This window comes from Hippocampus guttulatus, chromosome 12 (assembly GCF_054856545.1).
Source record: "Hippocampus guttulatus isolate MCC_2025c chromosome 12, RoL_Hgut_1.0, whole genome shotgun sequence".
Taxonomy (NCBI): Eukaryota; Metazoa; Chordata; class Actinopteri; order Syngnathiformes; family Syngnathidae; genus Hippocampus; species Hippocampus guttulatus.
The window spans coordinates 18,207,138-18,233,773 of NC_141272.1; the positions used below are offsets into that span (position 1 = coordinate 18,207,138).

Below are 26,636 nucleotides of genomic sequence, written 5' to 3' on the forward strand. Positions count from 1 at the left end.
ACAGCTTCCCCGCGGGACATTCAGCCGGGACTTGGACCCCATCTTGAGCCTCCTGTAGCCTCCGCTCGATCTCCCACCTCAACGCCCCCAGGATGCAATGGGCCGGGAGAATGGCCTCCGGCGTCCGGTCCCTTTCCACGGGGTCGTGGAGACGGAAAGGGCATCAGGCTTGGTGTTCTTGGATCCCGGGCAATATGTGAGGGTGAAATTAAACCGGGTCAATAGTAGAGCCCACCGGGCCTGACGGGAGTTTAGTCTTTTGGTGGAGCGGATATATTCCAGGTTCTTATGGTCCGTGTAGACAGTGAATGGCTCCTTAGCCCCCTCGGGCCAGTGTTGCCATTACTGTAGGGCTGCGACCACAGGCAGCAGTTCTCGATTGCCCACGTCGTAGTTTGACTCGGCGACACTGAGTCGACGAGAGAAAAAGGCGCAGGGGTGCAACTTCTGGTCGACCGGGGAACGCTGGGACAAGACCGCCCCCACTCCCGAATCCGAGGCGTCCACTTCTACAATGAAAGGGTGGTCAGGATTAGGATGTTGCAGCACGGGGGGATTAGTGAATGCGGTCTTCAAATTCGCGAATGCGGAGTCCGCATCCGAGTCCCATTTGAATGGGATTTTAATGGACGTCAGTCGGGTTAACGGGAGTGCCTTTTGGCTATAGTTACGAATGAATCGTCGATAAAAATTTGCAAACCCCAAGAAACGCTGTAGCTCCTTACGGCTAGCCGGTGTCGGCCAGTCCACCACTGCCTTCGTTTTGACGGGATCGGCTCTCAGCTTACCCTGCTCAATAATGAACCCCAGGAAAGAGATGGATGGTACATGAAATTCACATTTTTCTGCCTTGACGAAGAGCCTATTTTCTAATAAACGCTGTAAAATGAGTCTGACGTGCTGTTTGTGCTCCTGTAACGACCGGGAGAAAATCAAAATATCATCAAGATAAACAAAACAAAATATATTCAGCATGTCCCTTAACATGTCGTTGACCAAGTTTTGGAACACCGCGGGAGCATTGGTCAGCCCGAAAGGCATAACTAAATATTCAAAGTGGCCTAATGGAGTTTTAAAAGCAGTCTTCCATTCATCCCCCGGGCTCGGGGGTGGTCTCCGGACCCAGCTGCCCGAGGCGTCTTGCGGGATGCCCCACGGTATGTAGCATGCCGGAACCAACCACCTCTACGCTCCCGGCTTCTCTCTCTCAGGCGGTTGTCCAACAGCAAGGAGAGATCTATTAACTCCTGCAGATCGGAACTGTTGTCGCGGGTCGCCAGTTCATCCTTGAGCTGGGTGTTCAATCCGCGACGAAATAATCCACACAGCGCCCGGTTGTCGTAGGCACTCTGGGCGGCCAAAATCCGAAACTCGATCGAATAGTCCGCTACCGATCGCCTCCCCTGGTGGAGTTCGAGTAGCCGGCCCTCAGCCTCTCGGCCCCGTACGGGATGGTGGAACACCCGGCGAAACGCAGCTACGAAGCCGGGGAAAGAAGACCAGAGGCTCGGTTTTGCGTCGCTCATCGCCATTGCCCATGATGCCGCCTGACCTGTCAATAGGCTCATTACATATGCAACCTTCGCGTCATCATTAGCATAGACGGAAGGTTGCTGGTCAAAGACGAGCGAGCACTGATGGAGAAAGTGCCCACACTGACCGTGCTCACCCCCGTAACGTGGGGGGTGTGGAAGCGACGGTTCCCTACTAATTGGGGAACCGTACAATACGGGGTTCGAAATCATCGAACCTATGAGCCAGCATGGAAACCGCGCCGCGGAGTTCCGTAATGGCTTGGCCCTGCTGACTCATCTGTTGCTCTGGACGGGACAGAGCGGACAAAATCCTTTCTATGGCTGCGGGATCCATGGTGGCCGGAGTATTCTGGTGCAATCACCGACAAATGGGTGGCAGGTGTGCAGGCGGCAAGCAAGAACGCCTGCCCCCTGCTGTCAAATACGGAACGTGACAGGTTGAGAATGTCACCTGAAAAGCAAACATCATTTTCTGTGTTTTTACATGTTACTGTATATGGTCACTTGGTATGTTTTATATAAGCCCAATCCAAAGAATGATCCCCATTTTTATATTTACAACCCTTCCACATGAAGGCAACTGAGGAAGGGTCTAACATGAGGTGTGGGAGTTGGGGAGGAGCAAAAGCGAGTACAAACACAAGCTAGGGGGAACACATGACACAAGTGGATGATGCTGGAACACTCCCGGATCCCACTGCCTTCGTGCAACCCGAATCCTGTAAATAGTGGCAATAGTGTCTATGCTTCTTTCTGCTTGGCTCTCGACGAAGGCGGACGCTTTTTGCACATAGCCCATAGCCTTTTTGCTCCTGCCCTTACCCCCACCCTCTCCTTGCTCGCCACTTAGTCTTTGTGCTGTCTTTGTCTAACTTTTCCTAGCCTCCTACCGTATTTTTCATCCGAAGAACTAACCATGGAATTAGTTGGCTGGTCTCTCGATACAATCGACAAAATTTTTTCGACGAAAAGAGCAGGCAGCGGGGAGCCTGCTTGCCCCCCGGGGACATTTGCTGCCGGATACGCCCTTGATCCATGGAGAAAGTGGAGAATGGCGTGCCCGTCAATACTGTCCGTTGAGGATGTGGAAGACATCTACATTATCGGCCTTTTGATAACAGGTATGCTGCTGTTTGGTGTTGGCAGCTTTCTGTTCTATCGCAAGATTCAACCGACGGGAGCGGCTTTATTGGAAGTGAAGAAGCTGCCGGTCATTCTGGATGGTTTGGCGCGAATGTCCAACACTCAGACTCAAGCGGTGACTGAGCTCAACCGCAATATTGATGCGGTTTTAGAGCGACTCTGCGCGATCGACAACATCATGGAGAAGTTGGAATCCGCGCTGCGGAAAGAGTTTTTCGGCTACGGCTGATCGGCGCCAGTGAAGAGATACAGACCACGGACTCAAGGCTGTCTGAAATTGTTGGCGGCCGTCCCTCCAAAACAAACAACGCTATCTGGCCTTTTCCCCTGGATGGAAGTACGCATGGAATCTAGGGCCCCCACCATCACCCCCCTCCTTCTCGGCCATGGACTGATAAGCCGGGACTGTCTTCATGAGCAGACCTCGACGAAGCAGCTATGACCTGTACACGCATACACATACACAACTGGACAATCACACGCGCATACACATTCTTATTATCACCGTCTTCATCGCTCCGATTCTTTTTCCCCCGTGACGTGGTTCGATCTGCAGAGCGCACGTGTGTCCGTGCAGCTGGTCAGGACGGCCGCGTCCTGGCTGGCAACCGGTTCAGGGTGTCCCCCGCCTACTGCCCGGAGTCAGCTGGGATAGGGTCCAGCACCCCCCGCGACCCTAGTGAGGATAAAGCGGTTCAGATGATTAATGAATGAATGAATTTCTCTGCCAAAACATTCAGAAGTTTTTTGAAATTCGAGAAAGCAGCTATGATTTAAGAGGTACCAACTTATTCAAAAAACTCAAAACAAGAACAAACATCAAGCAAAGAAGTGTATCTATCAAAGGTGTTAATCTGTGGAATAATCTCGAAACGGACCTGAAAATGAGTAAATCGCTTGCTGAGTTCAAAAACAAATTCAAAAAAATAGTACAAACAACCTACATCAATCAGTTAAAATGATAAATTCAAAACATTAAATATAATGATAAATCAGAACTAAGTTGATAAATAGAGAAAGGTATATAAATATCCATTATGAATACAAGAGAAAATTGACACAAGAGTGTCAGGGTGTGGAAGTATATAATCCCGATACAAACCAAAAGTTGTAAAAATATCACGGTTAAGGGTAAAGTATGAGCCTTAATGGAGACTTCTTTCTTCTTACTTTTTTCTTTTCTGATTGATATAAAAATGATTTATTAGATACAATCACATAACGGGGTAGGACTAGATACGTTTTTTACTTCTTCCTACTCCCTTGAACATAATAACTGTGTTGTATGAAGATTGATTTCTTTCTTTTTTATCTACCTTATTTTCTGTCAAATTATTACTGTATATATGTTTTATGTTCAATAAACAAAAAAAAAAAAAAGAATCCTGATTGGCTAAAGGACTGACCATCGTGAACAGTCTCTGCACCTCGTCTCTGTACAGCTTGCCAAATTTACCTTTGCAAATTTTTGGTCTTTGGTTTCATTGTATCAGTGGCGGATGATGGTCTGTCAAGGAGGGGAAGCTCAATTTCGGCCTAAATCATAACGTGTCCGTTTATTTATATGTGAATTCTACTCTCCGTTCCTTTTCAAAAAAATTAGAACGTTGTCTTCACCACAAGATCTGGTCTGCGAACACAAGCAACTACAATAAAACACACCAGAAATAAAATGTGAATCTGTCGCTAGTCGTTTTCAACAAAGAGAGTGTCGCTAAAATGATTAGAAGAAGTCTCCAGTTCAACTCAGAACAGAATGAGAATTGAAAATGCTCCCATGGATGCCAACACCAAAAGATTGGTGATTGGCTCATTTCGCTGTCAATCAAAAAGAGATTCAGCCTCAGACAGATCATCCAATCATCATGCAGAAAAGCTGAGCTTCCTGGCCAGCCTATAAACACCCACTGTCCATAGACTCCAAGAGACGCTGAGCGTCCAATGGGCGGGACAAAACTAGCATTTATCCAATGACTCGTCTTGTTTCAATGCATTGGGACAACCTACACTGAACTCTCAAGACGCCCAGCGTCCGCGCTGCAGACGCTCAGCCTCCACACACTTTCAAGTACAGTGAAGCTGCGGGTATGAATGAGAAGAGAGTTGCGTCGTAACCAGGAATAAGAAGCTGATTTGGAACAGAAGTTGAGCGCATATTTAGTCAATGGCATGTCCACACAATTGTATGTACACACATATATTTGATCACTTATTTTTTGACATTTCAGGGGAAGCTGAGCTTCCCTTGCAGTCTTAGAGCAATCGCCTCTGCATTGTATACATATTTCAGTATTGTATAATAACTGTAAAAAATAAAGCTGACTATCAAGTACCAAGAACAATTTTGTTGTCAAATGTGCTGTGTACAGCACAATTGAAATTTCTTCCCTCTCACATTTTTTTGCTTTTTTAAAATATAAATCCTACTTCATGCATTTCACTTACCACAGGTGCTTTTTGGAACGTAACCCCCGCGATAAATGAGGGATTACTGTATTTTCAATGAACATTTCTGATATCCAACCTCTTTCTTTTTTTCCCACCATTTTTGTCAAAAGAATGTGCATTCAATTCACACAAATTCACGAATAAATGTGTCTCATCAAACTCAAAAGCAATTTTGGACAGGATTATCTTACATGAAAAAAGATTATATTGTACTGCATCGTATTATACACAGCAGGTATTAATTGCAGTTAAACGGTCTGAAAACGCTTTGGAGGACATTTTATGTGTGAAAAGCATTTATTGTTTGAAAGACACTCACCTGGCATGGACAAAGAGGATGAGCTGCGGCTTGCTGGTGTTGCACTTTGACATAATGGTGGCAGAGATGTTGAAGGCGGAAAAGTCGGGAGGAGGGGGGATATTGTAATGCATGGAGATCTGGTAAGGAACAAGACCAAAACTACACTGTTATCTCACAAATGCATGATGTTGAAACGAGACAATCAAAATCACGGGTAGAGTAGGAATCACATGACCGCATGTCTCTCAATGGTCAATCTGGATGAAATAATCCTAATAGGCACTAATAAAGGCTAATTCATTATGAGACTGTCAGGGACTCATGTGTACCTTTTCCAGGGCCGTAAAGTACATATATTGCAAAACAGATTTTTTTTAGGTACCTACAGTTTCATTATATATGCAACTAACAATTATTGATAAGAAACAACTGGTAGGTCAAATATTTGTTTTGAATTCATCTTTTTTAAAAAATCATTATAAAATGCATTTTTGGATTTGGGTACATTGAGTGCGATTTTTCTTTGCTTCTTTTACTAATTTCATGAAATTATTGATAACTGGAATAATTCTGTTGATGATAATTGTGGCATACTCATAATTCTATTCCCTTCTCACAACAATGAACCCAATAAATCATCTGCTGTGCTAGAAGGATCGATGCAAAACCATTTGCATGTGAAAGGTGTGTCTGCCAAAAACGTTGATACGTTGCAGAGTGAGATCTTACCTGTGCCAGAACACAGCTCTGCCCCTCGGCTCGAACGGTGTATTCTCCAGGGACTTCGCTCAGCTCCTCCTCCTGGTACAGGAGCCGATTGCTCTGGTCCACGATGAACTCCTTGTCCAGACCTCCTAATGACGTTACCGTCACGACAGTCCTGCCCCCAACGCTGTACGTGGCAGCGGCGTATTTCGCCAGCGCCTGCAGGGCCACCACGGTGTCCTGAGGAGTGCAAGTGTACAGAGTCAAAGTAGTCTGCCTGGATGGTCGAACCTTCTCCAAACTCCCGCTCACAGCTTTGCTTACCTGCGTAGAAGAGAAGCCTCCGTTCGTATTTTGCTGCTGCGTGAGCCAGCGCACAATGCCGGAGCTATAGTCCAGCCCAAAATCTGGCAGGGCGGGCCCGGAGAGCAGCGCCAGCAGCACATAGGAGGTGATTTCCACCTCCAGAGAACCCACTCCTTTCCCAGAGACGCCCTCTCGGTGCCAGTGGCGGGTTCCCCCTGCCACGATAACATTAGCGATCAACATGGATCACAGAAATGACTGGGGAGACATTGCGTTGTTCAACAATTGAAATCAGCAACATGGAATCAAACGGCAGAATCGGGCAGCACAATAAATTGCGAAACTATAAAACTCAGCTTTGCCTCCAACTTTCAGAGCTAAATTCATGTTTATTATTGTGATTGTCGATTTCAAGAGGCGCAACAACAGAAACGATCTGAAAGCGAAGCCACACTGAGTGCTGTGAGTCATATTATGATGTACCCATTGTAGTGGACTGCTGGTGCAAGTAGGTGATGAGTTTGACCCTCGTCTCCTCATCCCGAGCCAGGGTGAAGGTGTAGGACATCAGCGCTGTGGTGTACAAGTTGTCCATCTGGCCGGCTGCCTCCTTAAGACAACCCAGACACTTCTGGATCACAGGATCCTGTCACAGAACACACCCAAAAATATCCAGGATCCAATCGTCTCAACAGGGAACTCTCAAAAATGACTGCTATGTGGATCTTTTAGAGTGAAGCCACCGAGATTTCAAGAGCTTGCTTCTGTTAGATTATGAAGAGGGTAGGTGACTCGAGCTTGGTCGTTTGTCACTCCAGGCTCGGCATCATCCTATCCATCCACACCCTTGGCACACATATTCAGTTCGACCCAATTAAGACTGTAGAGTCACACATTGTCATGTGGGTGAAGCAGAGTTGCCCTGATGTGCGTTCGCAGCTGAGGGAGTAGAAAGAATGGGAAGCATTTTGGAGGGATTCCACTTTCTTCCACATCTTGCAGAAAGTGCTCCACGGCCGTGTCTCGATCATTCTGGCATTTATTAAATAGTTCAACTGAGAAGACACAACTTTCTGGTAGTTACTGTTCGCATAATATTGCAAGTATTAAAGATAGAAGGACTGGGTGAAGGTTCCCAGAAAACCTTTTTACTTGGGCAGGTCGCAAAAATGAAATATCTGTTTGCAAACTTCATAGGTGGTCAGGCTCTCCAGAGAAAAGTGAATTTTTCCTAATACAGTATGAGTGCATGAGTTCCATAAGATTTCATTTGAACTAGTAACAGAAAAGGCAGACATTCGACACAAAGTGAACAGGCTGGTTGTTTCAATAAGAATAACGCAGGAGTTATCATCCTCTGATAACTGAGAGAGGAATTTTTGCAGCATTTGCATTTCACTTTTAGAAAACAGATGTAGGCCCTTAGGCACAGAATATTTTTTGCTGTGTTTGTCAGAGTTACGCCATTTGACAGTGAGAAAATCACTTCAAATTATCGATTGACTGTAGGGAATTTGGTCGATTTATAAAAATTGTTTGTTGAATATTGTGTGCACCAATCAAATTACCAAATTTTCTTCACTATAAGGCACTTCGGATTATAAGGTGCACCTTCAATGAATTGCTGATTTTAAAACAGTTTTTATGAATAGGGTGCACTGCATTATAAGACGCATAGAATAGAAACTAAAATAGTGGCTGCGGTTGCGCTATGCACCCACTAGATAGATAAGATAAGAAACCCTTTATTAGTCTCGCAATGGAGAAATTCCCAATTCACAGCAGCAACGTTATGAAAGGAAGAAGTAGAACAACAAAATATAGGAGCTGCTGGAAAGGCAGCCACTCTTGCGGCGCCATTTTGAAGTCAAAATAACACAACACAACACATAGGACACAGACAGTCGTGCAATCTTCACCACTTTTCTGCATACACTTTGTTGTCTGAAGCAGTTATAGATGAAAGAGGAGAGGATCAACGTGTCCTTTCACCAGTGGATCAGAGACGTCATGCTGAAAATGAGCACACGTCTGCTACAAGCTAAGTTTTGAAAGCAAACACGAAGCTGTAGCGTCCATTGACGAAAAGAGATTGGTTCACTTGTGGTGCACTAAAGGGAATACAATACAGCTTTATTTATATTGAACCTTCACAACCGCTGCAGCTGCAACAAAGCCATGAGAACAGGTCAAATACACGGATATGAAACATAAACATCCGAATGGCATTACAAAACAATAAATAAAGGACAAAAGTAATCAAGACAAATGATTCAACAAAAAGGCACACAAACCTCATGGGCTCACATCCACACGGGGCTAAATATCCTTGGAACTCTTGCTTGTCTCCTTCTTCCTTCGTTCAGTCAGTCGTTAACTATGGTTTTAGTATTATCTTCCTTTCATAATGGCTGCGCAGAGCTCAAGTAGTTGTGTGTTTTGAGTGTGTGTTGGCAATTGCATATGTCAATTAGTGTCATGCAGAACCCATTTAGGTCCCAACTGGTTCCTGCTAATAAACATCAGTAGATGGCATCGGAAGACTAACAGGGAAAAAACTCAATGGGGACTGAGACACCGCATATACAGAAGGCGCATCGGATTATCGATCGCACTGTTGGCTTTTGAGGAAATTGAATGCCTTGTAGGGCGGAAAATAAGGTACACAAGTAAATCTCTCATCGGCTTGTTTGATTCTTTTTTTTCCATTCCAAACAGTGGGGCTAATTCACTTAACACCGACCCCACAAATTTGTCCTTCCATGGATTGGCAGTTAAGCCGGGTGAAGATCCAAAGGCACGGTCAAAAGCAACCCGCTAAAAATTCTGAAACAAGGCAAAGCCAAAAAGTAAGCAAAGCAGTTTCACTGGGTGCATACGGTAGTTTTATCCAACAGCCTTACCTCCTGACAAGCAGCACATACTCATAACACTGAGTGATGTTGTCAGTGCGCAGCCAGCGTTGATTGACATTGTGCGCGTGTAGGTGTAATGTGGTGGCTTGGTGATGAAGTGCTGCCTCCAGAAATGGAAATACAAGCCACGCTGTCTCTCTGGGACGTGGGGGATCACATGCGCTTCATAGTTACCTCCCGCTTTTTGAGATCGGCTCAACAAGTCCAGTCATCATCATAGTGAAAGTCTACTTGGAATTGCCTCTGTTAATGAGGGGATGGGGTGAGCAGTGGCTGATTTGCACAAGAAAGTGCATTGGTAAATTTGATGTTAAGTGGTGATGTGCGTGAGTTTGCGAGAATTTTGGCAATCGCATGCCACCAACATGTCACAATATAAATTCTGTAGGGGGGGGGGCTATGGAATTATTTTGTGATATCCTCGCTTGCTTTTCAGTTTTGATGTATTATTTTCAATTTTCGTAGTTTAATTGAAGTAATCGTTAGTTCACGTTTTTCGGAAGCAGTCTTGAATGGCTGTCGAGTTGAACTGAAGAAGAGAAGGCACGGAGACGGACAAAGACATACCTGCATTTGTTGAGATTGTTTAAAAAAAAACAACAACACCACAGCTCTCCTTTTTTTCAGAGCCGCAACAAAAACGTATTTAATAAAGCAACGACACAGTTCACTGAACCAACACCAAGTTATAACACTGTATAAAATGTATTATTATTGTTATGAAGCATATCTCCAGCAACGAGCCATTTTGGAGTCGACATATTACCGTAATGACCATATACAAGATGCACCGGACTTTAAGGCGCGCTGTGAGCTTTGAAGAAAATCGAAGACTTTTTGGTGCGCCTTATAGTGCGGAAAATATGGTACATTAAAAAAAAAGCGATTATTTTTCCCGACACTACATTTTGCAAAAGGCCTACCCTGTGTTGCTTATCCTGTGAGTGTGATAAAAAAAAAAAACAAGGACTGAAAAGACATTTGACACAGACGTAGCTAACGTCGCTGTCCTGTGAAAAACACATATGTGTCCATTTTTGTCATTTTTCAAAATGTTTACATTCATGGAATGTCTGAAACGCACATACTGCATTCACGTAAAAAAATCTAAGATGACAAAAATGGACAGCCAGCTGTTTTTCAAAGGATGGCGACATTCAGCATCTTTCCTGACATAGTCCAAATAAAGTTTGAAGAGGATGGTGGACACTTGTGGTGAGGTGGGGGATGAAAAAAACGAAGAGCAGCAGAAAGCACAGTTGGCAAGGTGGGATGAATAGAAACATAACCACATATATTCACACTGAAAATGAAGACCCAGCTAAACATGACACCCAATGAGGTTGGCTGCCAAATGTTTTTGCAAATGGGAGTGGCGTCTGACTCACTTTAATGTCGGAGTCCAATTCCAACAGGGCGGCAACGATGTAAGCCGTCAGGGACACGTCGTCACTCACTCCTCCCTGATGGGACATTAAAAGAGGCATTCATGGATCATTCTAGACTTTTCATTTTGGTCCTGTTACACTAAACTAGCAAACAGGAGCTATATGCAGAACAATATAAACAGTATATCGCTGCCGTTGGATGGAATCCTCCATCCATCCATTATCTGAACCGCTTTATCTTCACGAGGGTCGCAGGCATGCTGGAGCCAATCCCGGCTGCCTTCGGGCAGTAGGTGGGGTACACCCTGAACCGGTTGCCATTCACACTCACAGTCACACCTCAGGACAATTTAGAGCGTTCAATCAGCCTGCCATGCATGTTTTTGGAAGGTGGGAGGAAACCGGAGTACCCGGAGAAAACCCAGGCACGCACGGGGAGCATATGCAAACTTCACACAGAAAGGCCGGGGCCATAGCAACCAGGCCCCGTCCTGAGGAAAATGATATTGACCGCAAACTGTCAGCAGGTTGTGAAAGACCACTCAATCGCAAATTCCAAGAGCAAGTAAGTACATCATCTGATTTTTTTTCACCTTTTAAAATCTGAGGACATTTGACACCTTCAACAGATGAAATATGACAAAAATGGTGATTTGGTCTCAGCCCCAAAACAACTCTGAAGATCCCATTAAGCTTACAACTCATTTCCTGAGGCATCACCTGCCAACGTTTGCTTGTTTTATTGTTGCTACCTGTTGTTGTTGTTGTTATTGTTTTCAATGAGGTCAAATTACCGTAATGGGAAATTGGATTCAAGAATTTTGCGTCTCAAAATCATTTCACTTTTTGTGAAAAAAGTTCAATGGCATTTTATCACGGCTGTTATATCAAATGCATTCATCGGAATAGCAAATCGACACTTTATACATACTGTCCTATATTTACACGACACTCACAATTTAGGCTGTGTGCATCATGGAACATGCTGGAAGGACAGTCACAAATGGGGATGAGAAATAATTATCGTCCCAATATTTGGGGAAAAAAAGGATGTCACTTGTTTCACCCAGATCGTGCAAATTGGGCCGATATCAAATACACGAACGTTACAACCAGCCCAAGTCTGCTCAAATCTAAAAACATTTATTCTAAATATTAACACGTTAGACGACATCGCATTACAGTAAAAATTGATGAGTCCCAGCGACTTTCCGCTGCACATTCAACATTTCGGACGAGATCGCTTCACGTGACCAGCGGGGACCTCCATGAATTTATTGTCGGATCCGGCAGGCAGGTCAGCCGAGTCAAGCTATGGCTCAGCTAAATGCTGACAGTGAAGTGGTTCAGAGAATAGATGGATGGACACTGCACTGTGTCCCACTACACCTGTTGGAATGTAAATGGCGACGGCTCGTTGAAGTGCAGCAATGACGAGCGATGTCAATTTTTTTCACATGATAATCTTTTGTTTTTATTTTGGTGCTTGAAGATGTCTTCCCATAGGCCTGTCACTATATCAATTTATCATTCGATGAGCACAAAAAATGGACTGGATAAATGGTCATTTGCATACGTGTTTGTTTACATACTGCATCAACATCCCTCGCCTGTCTTGTCAACTTTGTCGCTTCTGTGGGAGTTCGCACTCACAAGTGCGTGCACACTCACACACACACACACACACGCACACACACACACACACACACACACACACACACACACACGAGACAACAATAAGTGTGTGTGAAGATGCAAATATCATGTTGGTGTGTGTGTGACTTACAGAACTTCAACAGGCATTTGGTTCACCGCCGCCGGTGTAACATTGACCTGCAAAAATAAAAAATAGAAATGTTTAATAACTTGCTTGTTATTAACATTTAGTGGTAACAGTAACATGCAACTGCGCGTCCTTGTATACATGTTTTTAAAACACCAACTATTTGGACGACTATTTCAAGCCTCATGTTTGCACACGTGCTCCTAAATGTTTTGTTTGTGTATTGTTCATAATTTAATGTTCATTCCCATCTGGCTGTTACTCGTCATTGAAAACAAATAAACACCATTCGACCTGATTTAAAAGAGGATAGTCCTTATCCCCCAGAGAGGAAATGTAGATGTTACTGCAGCGCACAGCAAAAGTATTTGTAAATACGGAAATAAAGACCAAAAAATACACTCTATTCAGACAGAAAATAACATTAGACCCCCCACCTTAGATTAAAAAAAACAGGCAGTAATGTGAATTTTATGACGACTTTAGTGAATTTATATTCTTGCCTCAAAACGTTTGCGTCGTTTTTTTCCCAATAAAAGTTATGATTGAATCTTCCCTCTACCTGTTGTTGATTTAGGTCAGCGTTGATGACTTCTAAAAGCAGGTCGCACTCGACGCTTGCCATCTTATCGGGTCGCGAAGTTTTTATTTAACTTGTTCACCGTGATGAGCGGTTATTTTTCATCCCCCCCCCCCTTATATTCCCCCTCTTTATTACGTCACGGGCCGCTTCACCCGCGCGTTGACCGTTGGTGAAAGAGCCGCGGCAGCTAAAGCTAACGAGCTTAGCTAGCGGGCTAACAAAACAAGTCAATCGGCGTCGAAAATGCGCTGAAATAACGTCAATAGTGTTCAGTAGACTTCAAAGAGAAAGATTCGTAACAACGACACATCACGATGAGGCGAGGCTTCTCTAAACTGGCGGGCCTGACGTGATTAACAAACTCATTGAGTTCAGGATCTTGCTGAACAATAAAATATCCTTATGTTACACGAATTTTAGTACAAAAGAGGAGCAGTATATATATATATATATAAATATATACTTTTTTTTACCATATTCTAATTTAAGGATTCGAAACAGCCCCCCCCCCCATATTCCAATGTATTGATTATTTGACATGTACCTGGGGCGACATTCAAAATGGGACGCTTAGAGTCCCATGTATATTTTAAATTATATCAATCTAAAGTCGCTGAAACGTTTTTTATTTTTAAGAACATGTTTTAACGTCCCCGGGTTGCGGTCCACTTCAAATACAGGATAACCATCTTGACACTCAAAATGGCGGCCAGCTCGAGTATCCCGGCGAGAAGACTCACCGCATCGTGATGGCCACGGAACGTACAGTAATTCTTTTTTTCTTTTTTTTTTGTGTGTTTAACACTTTTAGTGTGTTTAACACACAGAAAAGAACGCATTTTTTGCTCAAATTGGAAGCGGCCAGCGGACGACTTCCGGCCGTTAGTTAGTGTTGAGGAGAGTGAGCTTTTCGTTTGCTTCTTGCTCTCCTTGGACACAAGTCCTTTTATACCTCTGTAAGGTGGAATAAAGACCAAACACCACGTCGTACTTTTTCAGTTTATCACAGCACAGCACAAATCGATTTGGGCTTCCGAGAGTTTCAGATTTCTTTCGGAAGCCCCAAAGAAACACATACATGAGATTATATAGGGACAATATGATAATGAGAGGCGGGGAGGTACGCCTCTCATGCAAATCCCTGAAACAAAGAAAGTAACATGTCATCTAACCCGGCGTGGCTGGAAGAAGTTGGGAGCGGTGGGGTTCGAGGGCACTAAAGGTGATTGTAAACACAGCGAGCAGAAAATACCTTTAACAGCATTCTACATTGTTTCTCTCAAGTGCCTGAATAAACACAACTAGCAGAGAGGAACAACACCATAACCATTAAACCTACCTAAGCAAAAACTAGAGACAAAGAAGGTCAAGCAAAGTTCGACCTTGAAATGATGACGAAGTATAGACCACTGCTGTTGTCACAGATCTTGAGATTAGGTTTCCTCTTTGAGGGCACTTGACAGCCTTCAGGGATTTATACGAGGTGGTGGAGGCAGGAAAACCCTCGGGGGCTGTTACTTACCCAAGTGAAAATAGGACCTAAACTTCACACTACATTCTTTGTTTTAAGTACTTCAGCAGATGTTCCGGACAGAGACTAGTGTCAATAGTTCTCATAGCAAGCTGAAATCCCTCAACAATGTTCTACTACTACTTCTAGCGGAATATTTCCTTAACAGTTAGCCATCTTGTGCTCATTAGCATTGTCGCCACCGCTCTTTGAATAACTGTCAAAGTGCGTAGTCAAGTGCGTAGTACGTGCGCCAATGTGACGCACAAAGGAGACCCCAATCCTCGTCGTGATTGGCTAATATCGGGAGGCCGCAATATTTTGGGATGTTTTTTAGAGGCCTCAATAATAGGAACGCCGTTTGTAGCGACGAGACATCGGGTGAGGATGACCAGCGCAAAGGTGCACAGACTTTTGGATTTTACCAACGCGGATTTAGGCGTTATGACCAGCAATCAACAGGTAAAAAAATATTGTGATGCATGCGTACATTAGGCTTAAAGTGAAGTATCCATTTTGTTTTGTGGCGGAAAAAACGCTACTTTATCGTTAAAAGTAAATACCTACAGTTTATCGATTTTTAAGATTACATAAATATCCCAAACGCACGCGCAGGTTTTTTTTTGGGGGGGGGGGGACGTGCATGAAAACACGAGGCTTGATATAAAACAACGTTATAAATGTGGAATTATAGCTCCACGTTACTACTCAAGGGGGACATGGTAAGGACTAAACATCCGCCTGTTGGTGCAGGTCATGCGAGACTTTTTATATTTACACTCTGAACTGGTTGCCAGCCAATAACAGCACACACAAACCATTCACGCTCACAATTACACAGTGGGACAATTTAGAACGCCCGCGATCCTTGTGACGAGAAGATTAGAAAATGAATGGATAGATGTTCCTACTCATAAAAGTATACAATAACCTTTTTTGTTTGTTTGCAGGTCATGCGTGCACCGGTGGTGCTTGGGCGTCTTCCTGTTCCATTTACGTATGTAACACAAAATATGTTGTAGGGTTGGACAGATTTCCTATATATTGCCCTTTGGCACTTATCTCCCTTCTGGACCTCCACCAACACCACAAAAATCAGCGTAAGTCCTCTGCAAAATGTATTTCCACTAATGGCCACACACAGGCGACATGCATTTTGCTAATACTGTACGTTTCCCAACAGGAGAAAGAGGACTACAGGAGACCACAACTCCGCCAAGCCATATATTAAAAAACCTCCCAATGCATTTATGCTATTTTTAAAGGAACAAAGGCCCCTTATCCAGGCCGACATAGTAAATTCAGGCACACTTCCAAAAGACAGTGCCACAGTAAATAAGATCCTCGGGATGATGGTGAGTGTGACACACACATACACATACGTCCTCTGAAGTTGTACCCCGTGTGTGCGCTGACATTTTCCGATGATGTCCACAGTGGAAGTCGCTGGCACCCAACGAGAAGGAGAAATACTTCAACGAATCTGAGCGGCTGAATGAAATTCATGCCAAAATGTACCCTGACTGGTCCTGCCGTAATAACTATGTGAGTCCCGCAGTCAATGAATTATGATACAGTGGAACAATAAAACTCAATAATTTACATCATGTTGGGGGGTTTTCGCGTGCTTTTGACACTTGCTTTTGTGTGTGTTTTGTGCAGGGCAAAAAGAAAAAGAGAGAGTGGTGCCATGCAGCCAAAAGTTGCAACTATCCGACCGGTAAGTACTTCTTATAGATCATATAGAAAATATGGTCAAGGCAAAAAAATTGCAATATATGCGCAGATGAAATTGACGTTACCTCAGGCTCGCATTGCGGACATCACGGCTTAACCTGCTTTCTGTGTTTGGTCACGTGACATTCTGAGCCCGAAGGCACTATGATGCCAATTTCGGTTGACGGTTTTGAGAGTGGGACAAAATCGCAGCCTCCTTACATGGATGAAAACTGGTAGATTCATCTCCTAAATTCTTGTCCTGCAAATGCAAACGTACTCAGAATACTGTGCATAAAAGCAGTTGGCACACACAGAACATATTGCAATGAAAATATTTTCCTTGAGTTCCCTTAACAGTTAAAGAGCAAATATTGTATGTTAAAATACTGCACCATTTTAAAAATGCTAATTATCGCCCAGAGCTGATAAAAATCAAGTAATAACCACCGTTAAAGTAATACTGTCCTCAAATAATTTCCAATAAAGAAATTAGGCTGGAATTTGTACGTCTCATTTGCACACATAAAAAAAAGAAAAAAGTCTCCTCAAATTCTTAACTAGAAGTTATACCTCTGACCACCCATGTCAATCAAAACTGAACATTCTTAGTGTCGGTAGAATTTTGCATTGAGTGTATTCATGTTTAAATTAGTCCTCGAGTCTCATGAGTGACACGTGTTTTTGTGGTTTGCGTTTGCAGCGTCTCCACCAGAGGTCCACGCGCCGTGCAAATGCACGTGCAAGAAGCGTGAGGACCCCAAGGCGGACCTGGTCTCCACTCACTTCAATGAGGCGATTCCGACATTCTTGTCCTCCTTGACCTTGCCAGCGACGGAACCGGTCATGGCCTCCCCGCCCTCGCCAGCGACGGAACCCGTCATGGTCTCCCCGCCCTCCTTGCCCTTGACCAGCATCTCACAGACTGAGCCTGAGGAGGACCCGATCCTCACACTTTTAAATAACTTGGGAAATGTCGAAGCGTCGCAATGGGACGAGGCGTCCAACTCCTCCTTCTCGTCCACCTGCACCGTCACACCACGTGGAGGCGAGGAGGACCTTACCTCCGCCCTATTCAAGGAGTTGGAAGCCTTGGAGGCGGCCGAAGTCTCCTTTTCATCCTCGTCCACATGCACCGACAGCTCGCATGAGGACGACCTGACCTCCACTCTTTTTAAGGAGCTGGAAGCCCTGGAGGCCTCCTTTTGGTCCTGGTCCTCTTGCTCCACCTACAGCATGGAGTAGGCGTGGCCAAAGCAGAGAACCTGCCGGGTGTCCTCAACCCGGTTTGCACTTGGGACTATGTACAGTATCTATGCACAGACTGAATTTCTTGATTGATATCCCAACTCCTTGACTGTCGATTGACTCTAACCCGTCATGGTCTCCCCGCCCTCCTTGCCCTTGACCAGCATCTCACAGACTGAGCCTGAGGAGGACCTGATCCTCACACTTTTAAATAACTTGGGAAATGTCGAAGCGTCGCAATGGGACGAGGCGTCCAACTCCTCCTTCTCGTCCACATGCACCGTCACACCACACGGAGATGTCATCACGCAGGGCGAGGGGCAGTCGGCGAAGAGGCTGGATCACGGGCGGCACAGTAGGATCAATGAGTGGCTGATGGTTGAAGGCAGTGAGACAGCCCAAACCTGTAAAGAGCGATGGCCAACGGTGCTGCCAGGATGTAGTCACCGTCAGAATTGCGGCACCTACGTTGTCCGTGATGGAAAATCCGAGTGCGCAAAACAAGTCGAAGCCCAAGAGGTTGGCGCCATGACGGGAGACTTGGAAGGTGAAAGCAGGGAGAGTTTTACAGCCATAGCGCATGGTGAAGGTGGCGGTGCCCACCATGCCAATCTTAACGTGGCCATAGCCAAACAAGTCTTCGGCGTTGGCCTTAATCGAGAGCCGGAGAAATAGGCGTCTAACTGTGGACACGTTCAACAGAGACCTGGGGGCTGCAGTGTCAAGTAGGAGTGGCAAGCTCACGCCGTCCAGTTCTACTGTGCACCACTTGAACGGCTTGAATGATGGTCAGGCCCGACCGGTCAGGTGTGGGGGCAGAGCGGCACATCCTGGAGAAGTGGTTCATCTTCCCGCAGCGCTGGCATCTTTGTCCGGTGGCCTTGCAAGATGGCGCACGCGTGGGATGTGAGGCCGAGCCACAGTTGGCACAAGGTCTGCGTGTGACGGCCCCTTGACGTCCGGCCACATTTACCTCGGCACCGTCGTAGGTGGAGGTGGAGTCTGAGGGTTGAGCGGTCGGAGCGACAATCTGAGCCAGAGCAGGAAGGAGAGCGTGAAGCGGTGGGTGTGTCTGGATTCGCGAGCCGCGCTGCTAAGTGTGCTGCATTCTCGAGTTGGAACGCCATTTCCACAGCCTTCGACAGCGGGAGGTCGTCCGGCGACAGTAACAGTTTCTCCCGGAGCTTGGGATCAATCGTGGGGGAAAAAATCATGCCATATTTTAGTCTATGAAATTCACTTTTAGAATGGAACCACTGAAATGAAATGCTTATGTACGGAAATGCACCTGCATGAGCAAAACATAGCAAGGCAGAATTTTGGAGCTCGAGGTGCAACCTAATGAAGTGGCTGGCCTGCAGGTAGAATGAAAACTATTGGAGAAGGCGTACTTACTGCTCCGATTGTTGAAACCGGTGGCTGCGCTTCCCCACACTCTTTTTTTTCTTTTTGCCCTGCACCAGAAGAAACCATTGTGCATTACGCACAAAAACGGCATTGGACAAATTTGTTGACTTTTGTGAAAATGAGGGGGAAAAAAAGAGGGCTCACGTAATTGTCGCTGCAGGACCAGCCCGGGTATGTGCTGGCGTGGATTATGGTGAGCCGCTCGGATTCCTCGTAGTATTTCTGCTGCTGTTCCAGGCTCAGCGACTTCCACTGTGGATGCGATCACTGTGTCAGCACACGCATTTGTGTCAAACGATAACGTGGCGCAAACACAAAAATCACCATTTGCCCCATGATCTTGTTGACCGCAGCGCTGTTTTCATGAAGGAACTGGGCCTTGACCACAGGCCGCTGCTCCTTCATGAAGAGCATGAAGGCATTTAGGGGCTTCTTTATGTAGGTCCCGGTGGAATCCTGAGCTCCTGTTTTCCTCTTTATCCTGTTGGGGGAAACAAAGTTCGTGGCTTTTGGAGGAGGAGGAGGTGGTGGTGGTGGTGGTGGAGGAGGGAGGAAAAAAGGAGTCCGGTGCCAACACTACATGCTGGGCATCACTACACACACATACACACACACACACACACACACACACACACACACACACACACACACACACGAGACAACAATAAGTGTGTGTGAAGATGCAAATATCATGTTGGTGTGTGTGTGACTTACAGAACTTCAACAGGCATTTGGTTCACCGCCGCCGGTGTAACATTGACCTGCAAAAATAAAAAATAGAAATGTTTAATAACTTGCTTGTTATTAACATTTAGTGGTAACAGTAACATGCAACTGCGAGTCCTTGTATACATGTTTTTAAAACACCAACTATTTGGACGACTATTTCAAGCCTCATGTTTGCACACGTGCTCCTAAAAGTTTTGTTTGTGTATTGTTCATTATTTAATGTTCATTCCCATCTGGCTGTTACTCGTCATTGAACACAAATAAACACCATTCGACCTGATTTAAAAGAGGATAGTCCTTATCTCCCAGAGAGGAAATGTAGATGTTACTGCAGCGCACAGCAAAAGTATTTGTAAATACGGAAACAAAGACCAAAAAATACACTTTATTCAGACAGAAAATAACATTAGACCCCCCACCTTAGATTTAAAAAAAAAAACAGGTAGTAATGTGAATTTTATGACGACTTTAGTGAATTTATATTCTTGCCTCAAAACGTTTGCGTCGTTTTTTTCCCCAATAAAAGTTATGATTGAATCTTCCCTCTACCTGTTGTTGATTTAGGTCAGCGTTGATGACTTCTAAAAGCAGGTCCCACTCGACGCTTGCCATCTTATCGGGTCGCAAAGTTTTTATTTAACTTGTTCACCGTGATGAGCGGTTATTTTGCACCCCCCCCCCCTTATATTCCCCCTCTTTATTACGTCACGGGCCGCTTCACCCGCACGTTGACCGTTGGTCAGGTCAAGTCAAGTCAACAGTATTTATAGAGCACTTCCAAATAGCCATCGCTGCATACAAAGTGCTGTACATGGAGCAATTTAACATGCACAATAAACAGTAAGACAAATCGGTAATAAAGGCGGTAGAAAGCACCAAACAGTAAAACCAAGAACAAATCTAAGTCATGCTGAGTCGAATGCCAAAGAATACAAGTGAGTTTTGAGGAGGGTTTTGAAGATGGGCAGCGAGGAGGCTTGCCGAATGTTCAGTGAGAGGTCATTCCAGAGAGAGGGACCAGCAACAGAAAAGGCTCGATCCCCTCTGAGCCTCAGTTTAGTTCTTGGTACTTCTAATAAAGTCTGGTCCACAGACCTGAGGCGCCGGGCAGGTGTGTAGGGGCGGATGAGCTCAGAGATGTACGGTGGCGCGAGATTATTCAGAGATTTGAAAACAAATAAGAGGATCTTGAAAATAACTCTAAAATGAATGGGGAGCCAGTGAAGGGATGCCAGAGTAGGAGTTATGTGCTCCCTCTTACGAGTACCAGTCAAGAGGCGAGCAGCGGCATTCTGGACCAGCTGAAGGCGTTTAATGGAGGACTGGCTGACTCCAAAGTAAAGGGCATTGCAGTAATCGAGCCGGGATGTGACAAAGGCATGAATTACTGTCTCAAAGTGCTCATGTGAGAGGAGAGGTTTTATTTTGGCCAGCTGTCTAAGGTGAAAGAAGCTGGATTTAACAACGGCACCAATTTGCCGATCGAGTTTGAAATCACTGTCCAGTTTAAGGCCCAAGTTTGAGACTGTTGACTTAAGATAAGGAGACAGGGGGCCCAAGTCTACAGGATGGAATGTACAAGGGCCACTGGGACCAAACAATATCACCTCTGTCTTCTTTTCATTGAATCTCAAGAAATTTTGTGCCATCCAGGTTTTGATTTCTTCCAGACAGGATAGGAGTGGCCTTAATGAGAAGGCGTCTTTCTTGCTCAGTGGGACATAGATCTGGCAGTCATCTGCATAGCAGTGGAAGGGAATACCATGTTTCCTTAAGATGGAACCCAATGGGAGCAGATACAGCGAGAACAGCAGAGGCCCCAGAATTGAGCCCTGTGGAACACCACATGACAGGGGAGCAGCGCGTGACTCAGAGCAGCCAAGGCTGACACAGAAGGTTCTGTCAGCTAAATAGGACCTAAACCCCTCAAGAGCACTGCCGCCAATGCCCACCAAGTGCTGCAAACGAGTCAGCAGAATACTGTGATCCACTGTATCAAATGCTGCAGTTAAGTCCAATAAAACTAGACACACGTGGTCTCCAGAGTCATTTGCCAGGAGGATGTCATTAGAAACGCGTAACAGGGCTGACTCCGTGCTATGCATCGTCTTGAAACCTGACTGGAAGACCTCCAAGATGTGATGTTCATCCAAGAAAATTTTCAACTGCATGTGCATCACTTTTTCCAGAATTTTGGAAATGAAAGGCAGTTTGGAAATGGGCCTGAAACTTGACAGCACATCTGGATCAAGACCAGGTTTCTTGATCAAGGGTTGGACCACAGCATGTTTAAACTGTTGGGGAACTACACCAGAAGAAAGGCTGCTGTTGATGATATCCAAGACTGATGCGCCAACACTCGGGAGAACCTCCTGAAAGAAGTGCGGGGGAAGAGAGTCGCAAGGGGAGCCAGATGGCTTCATCTGGCAAACTACATCCTCCAAAAGCACCAAGGACACAGTTTCAAAAGAATTTAGCACAGCTGAACCTGGAACATGGACAGAGGGGTCAGATGCGGTATTTGAGACCGGAGTCCTAGCTGTAGAGACCTTATCAATGAAAAACTGAAGGAATCTGTTGCACATCTCGGGTGAAGAATCCGAGCAAGTAGGCAGAGGGGGTTTGAGTACAGAATCTATCGTTTTAAATAGTGCGCGTGGGTTGTGACGGTTAGCTTGAATAAGGTCCGACAGATATTCTCTTTTGGCCTCTTTTACTGTGAGCTGGTAGTTACGCCAGCAGTCTTTCCAAATTCGATAAGAGACATGCAATTTGTCATTTTTCCACTTGCGTTCGGCTTTGCGACACCCCTGCCTAGCTGCGCGGGTAATGTCGTTAAACCATGGCTCGGGTTTAGGTTTTGGGAGCACAGTTTTTGAAGGAGCCACCAAATCCAGGATGGCACGGCATGATGAGTTGAACCAAGAGGTGAGTTCCTCTGTGTTAGACGAGGGTACGCAAAGGTTATTAAAGGCATCAGAGAAACGACTAGCAGTGCGAGGGTTAAAAATTCGGCGTTTAAAACTAGGAGCGGCAGATTTCACAGCAGCATGCGATAAGACTACGTCAAATAAAACTGCCATGTGATCAGAAATCCCATTTTCAAGGACTTCCAGATTTGACACCGGTAGACCCAAAGCAAGGACAAGGTCTAAAATATGACCTTGTTCATGTGTCGGGCTGGTCACATACTGCACGAAATTAAGAGTCGATAAGTCTTAAGAAGTCCTTTGCTAGAGTATTTTCCGGACAGCACACATGGATATTAAAATCCCCCATTAGGAGGATATGATCATACCTCAGCCTGATTTCCGCAAGAAAGGTTGAAAAGTCGCTTAAAAAGTCTTTGTTGTATTTAGGAGGACGGTAAATGACAGCACAGAGCACCGGGAAAACACGACCGACTTCAAAGAAGGTTGCTTCAAAGCTGGTGGCCGATGTGGTGAATGTGCACCGTTTACATTTAAAATTGTTCTTAAAGATGCTCACCGTTCCTCCACCACGGCCTGATGTCCTCGGGGTATCAAGGAAACCACAGTCAGGTGGCAACAATTCAAGCAAAGCGTTGTACTCACCAGTACCTGCCCAGGTCTCCGTCAGACACAGGAAATCCAAGTCATTGGAAAGGAAATACTCCCTCACAATATGGGTCTTGTTCGTCAGCGACCGGGCGTTTAACAACGCGATCCTTGTGGGAGTAGCAACGGGAGGGATTGCCTCTTCCGATCGCCGAGCCCGGGGGAATTCCCTCAAAAGCTTTCGCTGGATTCCTCCCCGAGAAAGGCGTGGAGGGTAGAAATGCCGTGGCGCGATGGGAGAGCCAACGACTGTTAGCAAGCACGAGGCGACGGGGTCGAGGGCACACCACGCCGGAGCCATCGAAGTGTGTCTCAGATCCCGTTTTAGCTTCACGAGCTGACCGCTACGTTTGCCGCGGCGGCGGCACTTCTGTGAAGGGGGCGAGCGAACGCGGAAGAGATTAGCCGGCAGGTTAGCCAAGAACGGAGGTAGCGTCTTTTCACCACCGTCTTGCCAAAACGCGGCCGAATCGCCGACGTGTTGTTGAATCAATAACAACGATCGGCGATCATAAACCAACCGAAACGCTGTTAGGGAGGTAACAAGCATTGCGAAAAGTAAAAAAACCCGAAATGGCAGGAGCGTCGCCGAACACACTGGCGCACAAGCGGCCATCTTGGGCTTTTGGTGACAGAGCCGCGGCAGCTAAAGCTAACGATCTTAGCTAGCGGGCTAACAAAACAAGTCAATCGGCGTCGATTATGCGCTGAAATAACGTCAATAGTATTCAGTAGACTTCAAAGAAAGTTTTCGTAACAACGACACATCACGATGCGGCGAGGCTTCTCTAAACTGGCGGGCCTGACGTGAGTAAACAGCAAGATCCTGAACTAACAATAAAATATCCTTATGTTACACGAATTTTAGTACAAACGAGGACCAATATATATATATATATATATATATTTTTTTTTTTTTTTTACCATATTCTAATTTAAGGATTCGAAACAGCCCCCCCCCTCCCATATTCCAATGTATTGATTATTTGACATGTACCTGGGGCGACATTCAAAATGGGACGCTTAGAGTCCCATGTATATTTTAAATATCAATCTAAAGTCGCTGAAACGTTTTCTATTTTTAAGAACATGTTTTAACGTCCCCGGGTTGCGGTCCACCTCAAATACAGTATAACCATCTTGGCACTCAAAATGGCGGCCAGCTCGAGTATCCCGGCGAGAAGACTCACCGCATCGTGATGGCCACGGAACGTACAGTAATTCTTTCTTTTTTTGTTTTAGTGTGTTTTACACACAGAAAAGAACGCATTTTTTGCTCAAAATTGGAAGCGGCCCGCGGCCAGCTCGAGTATCCCGGCGAGAAGACTCACCGCATCGTGATGGCCACGGAACGTACAGTAATTCTTTTTTGTTTTAGTGTGTTTTACACACAGAAAAGAACGCATTTTTTTGCTCAAAATTGGAAGCGGCCCGCGGACGACTTCCTGCCGTTAGTTAGCCATCTTGTGCTCATTAGTAGTGATGGGTCCAGCGACACCGATGCGTTGACGTTGACTGCTCACAGAGCAAACCGAGTGTCGGTGCATGTGCTGCTTCCTTACGTCACGTGATCTGCACCGGCGCAGTTTAGACTGCATCGGCTGCGTTGACACAGTCCAGGCTGCTAATTGACACATCGGCTGCGTTGACACAGTCCAGGCTGCTAATTGGCACGTGAACTCCACCGGTGCAGTTTAGACTGCATCGGCTGCTTGGCACAGTCCAAGCTGCGCCACTTAGTCCAGGGGGCGTCGACTCAGTGCAGGGAGCTTTGACGCAGTCAAAGCCCGCACAGTGTATCCTAAGGAAGTGCGTCTGGCGACACGATGCCGATTGCCGAAACAAGCCAGACCCTTTCTGTTTGCTGAGAATTGTATTCTGATATGTTCAATAAAGATTAAAAAAAAAACAAGCCAGACCTCACCCTCGCTCGAATAAAAATATATGTTTGGGCAATACGGAAACCACACTGATTATCAGAAAAAATGTCTGACTTCGAGCGTCATGTCGGCTGTCATATAATAGACTATTATTATATGAGAAGTGCTTTATGGACGTTTGTACTGTACGTCATACTCCAGTTGATTGAGAGGTCCCGCCTATAAGGGGGAGTTCCAGAAAGTGACTGCGAGTGAGCACACCGCACGTTTGATGACTCTGCCACGTTGCTATTAAAAGTCACATAAAACGTAAACCTTGTCTGCTGACCATCATTACATTGGCTAGGCTAGTTTAGCTGTTGTCGTACTTCAAAGCTTAATATGTGGCGTGGGTTGGGTCGGCGCCGCGAGTACGTGCTCGCGCTCACACGCTCACAGCAGAGAGCAGCAGACTATCGACTGCTGAGACGCGCTTCACTCGAGTGACGTTGCTACAGTACGTGCATATTATGGAGCAGCTTCCGGACAAATACAACTTGTCAGCCGTGTAGAGCCATTTTGATCTCCTTTTGGAGAATAAGGTATTTATTAAAATCTCCTCGTCTCTCCAAGTGCCTCTCGGATTTTTGACATGTCTTATTCCATTGTGTGTGTGTGTTCTCCACAACAGGGGAAATAGCATGCATTAAACGCAACAGACTGAAATTTAAAACACTGGAGCATCTTATTTTTCTAAAATCAAAATTTGTGAAGACAAAGCCCACAAGCATCCTCATTCACATGATTTTCACATTATTGAAACACACTGAATGATACAATATGAATAAATGGATGTGAATGATATTGTCAAGGGTCAATGTCATCTTTATTGTCAAATATGCTTTATGTATGACATGCAGCATAGATGAAATTTCTTCCTCTCAATCCTCAGTGCATACATGCATTCAAACATGCTGTGCATTAAACACACACAGCTAAGAAAGGATAGCAGCTACACTGTATAAAAAAGGCATGTAATCTGAACAGTATAGACAATATAAACAGCATAAACAATGGCGCTTGTGGCTATTGTGGGTAGAGTGAGGTCGTGCATTGTATACACGTCATCATCAAATCAGTTTGTTCAGTCTGTCAAGTGGGTTGGCTGCAGGGATTTTGAAGGTCCAGCAGGTGGCAGTGGTCAGCGACACAGTATCAGTACAGTATCAACACAGTGTGTCATTGTGTCGACACGCCTCATGAGGCCTCATGGACCCATCACTACTCATGAGCATTGTCGACACCGCTCTTTGATTAACTGTCAAGTGCGTAGTACGTGCGCCAATGTGACGCACAAAGGAGACCCCAATCCTCGTCGTGATTGGCTAATTTCGGGAGGCCGCAATATTTTTGGATGTTTTTTAGAGGCCTCAATAATAGGAACGCCGTTAGTAGCGACGAGACATCGGGTGAGGATGACCA

At 45.4% G+C, this 26,636-nt stretch overlaps 2 protein-coding genes across 2 annotated transcripts in view; one reads left to right on the forward strand and one right to left on the reverse strand.

Annotated features, from left to right (window-relative positions):
• Nucleotides 1-5,441: 5,441 nt before the first annotated feature.
• The window catches only part of LOC147197715 (alpha-2-macroglobulin-like), a 57,310-nt gene continuing 36,115 nt past the window's right edge, over nt 5,442-26,636 (reverse strand). The window contains exons 7-11 of the mRNA XM_086125772.1: nt 10,742-10,816; nt 6,922-7,084; nt 6,457-6,653; nt 6,157-6,372; nt 5,442-5,564 (exon numbers count right to left, since the gene is read on the reverse strand). Of these exons, the coding sequence (XP_085981898.1) occupies nt 5,442-5,564; nt 6,157-6,372; nt 6,457-6,653; nt 6,922-7,084; nt 10,742-10,816 (774 nt within the window). The remainder of the gene's footprint in view (nt 5,565-6,156; nt 6,373-6,456; nt 6,654-6,921; nt 7,085-10,741; nt 10,817-26,636) is intronic.
• LOC147197716 (uncharacterized) lies at nt 15,653-17,670 on the forward strand. Its single transcript, XM_086125842.1, has 5 exons — nt 15,653-15,717; nt 15,801-15,972; nt 16,055-16,162; nt 16,280-16,337; nt 17,037-17,670. The coding sequence occupies exons 2-5, from the start codon at nt 15,868-15,870 to the stop codon at nt 17,576-17,578; spliced, it is 813 nt and encodes a 270-aa protein (XP_085981968.1). The 5' UTR covers nt 15,653-15,717; nt 15,801-15,867; the 3' UTR covers nt 17,579-17,670.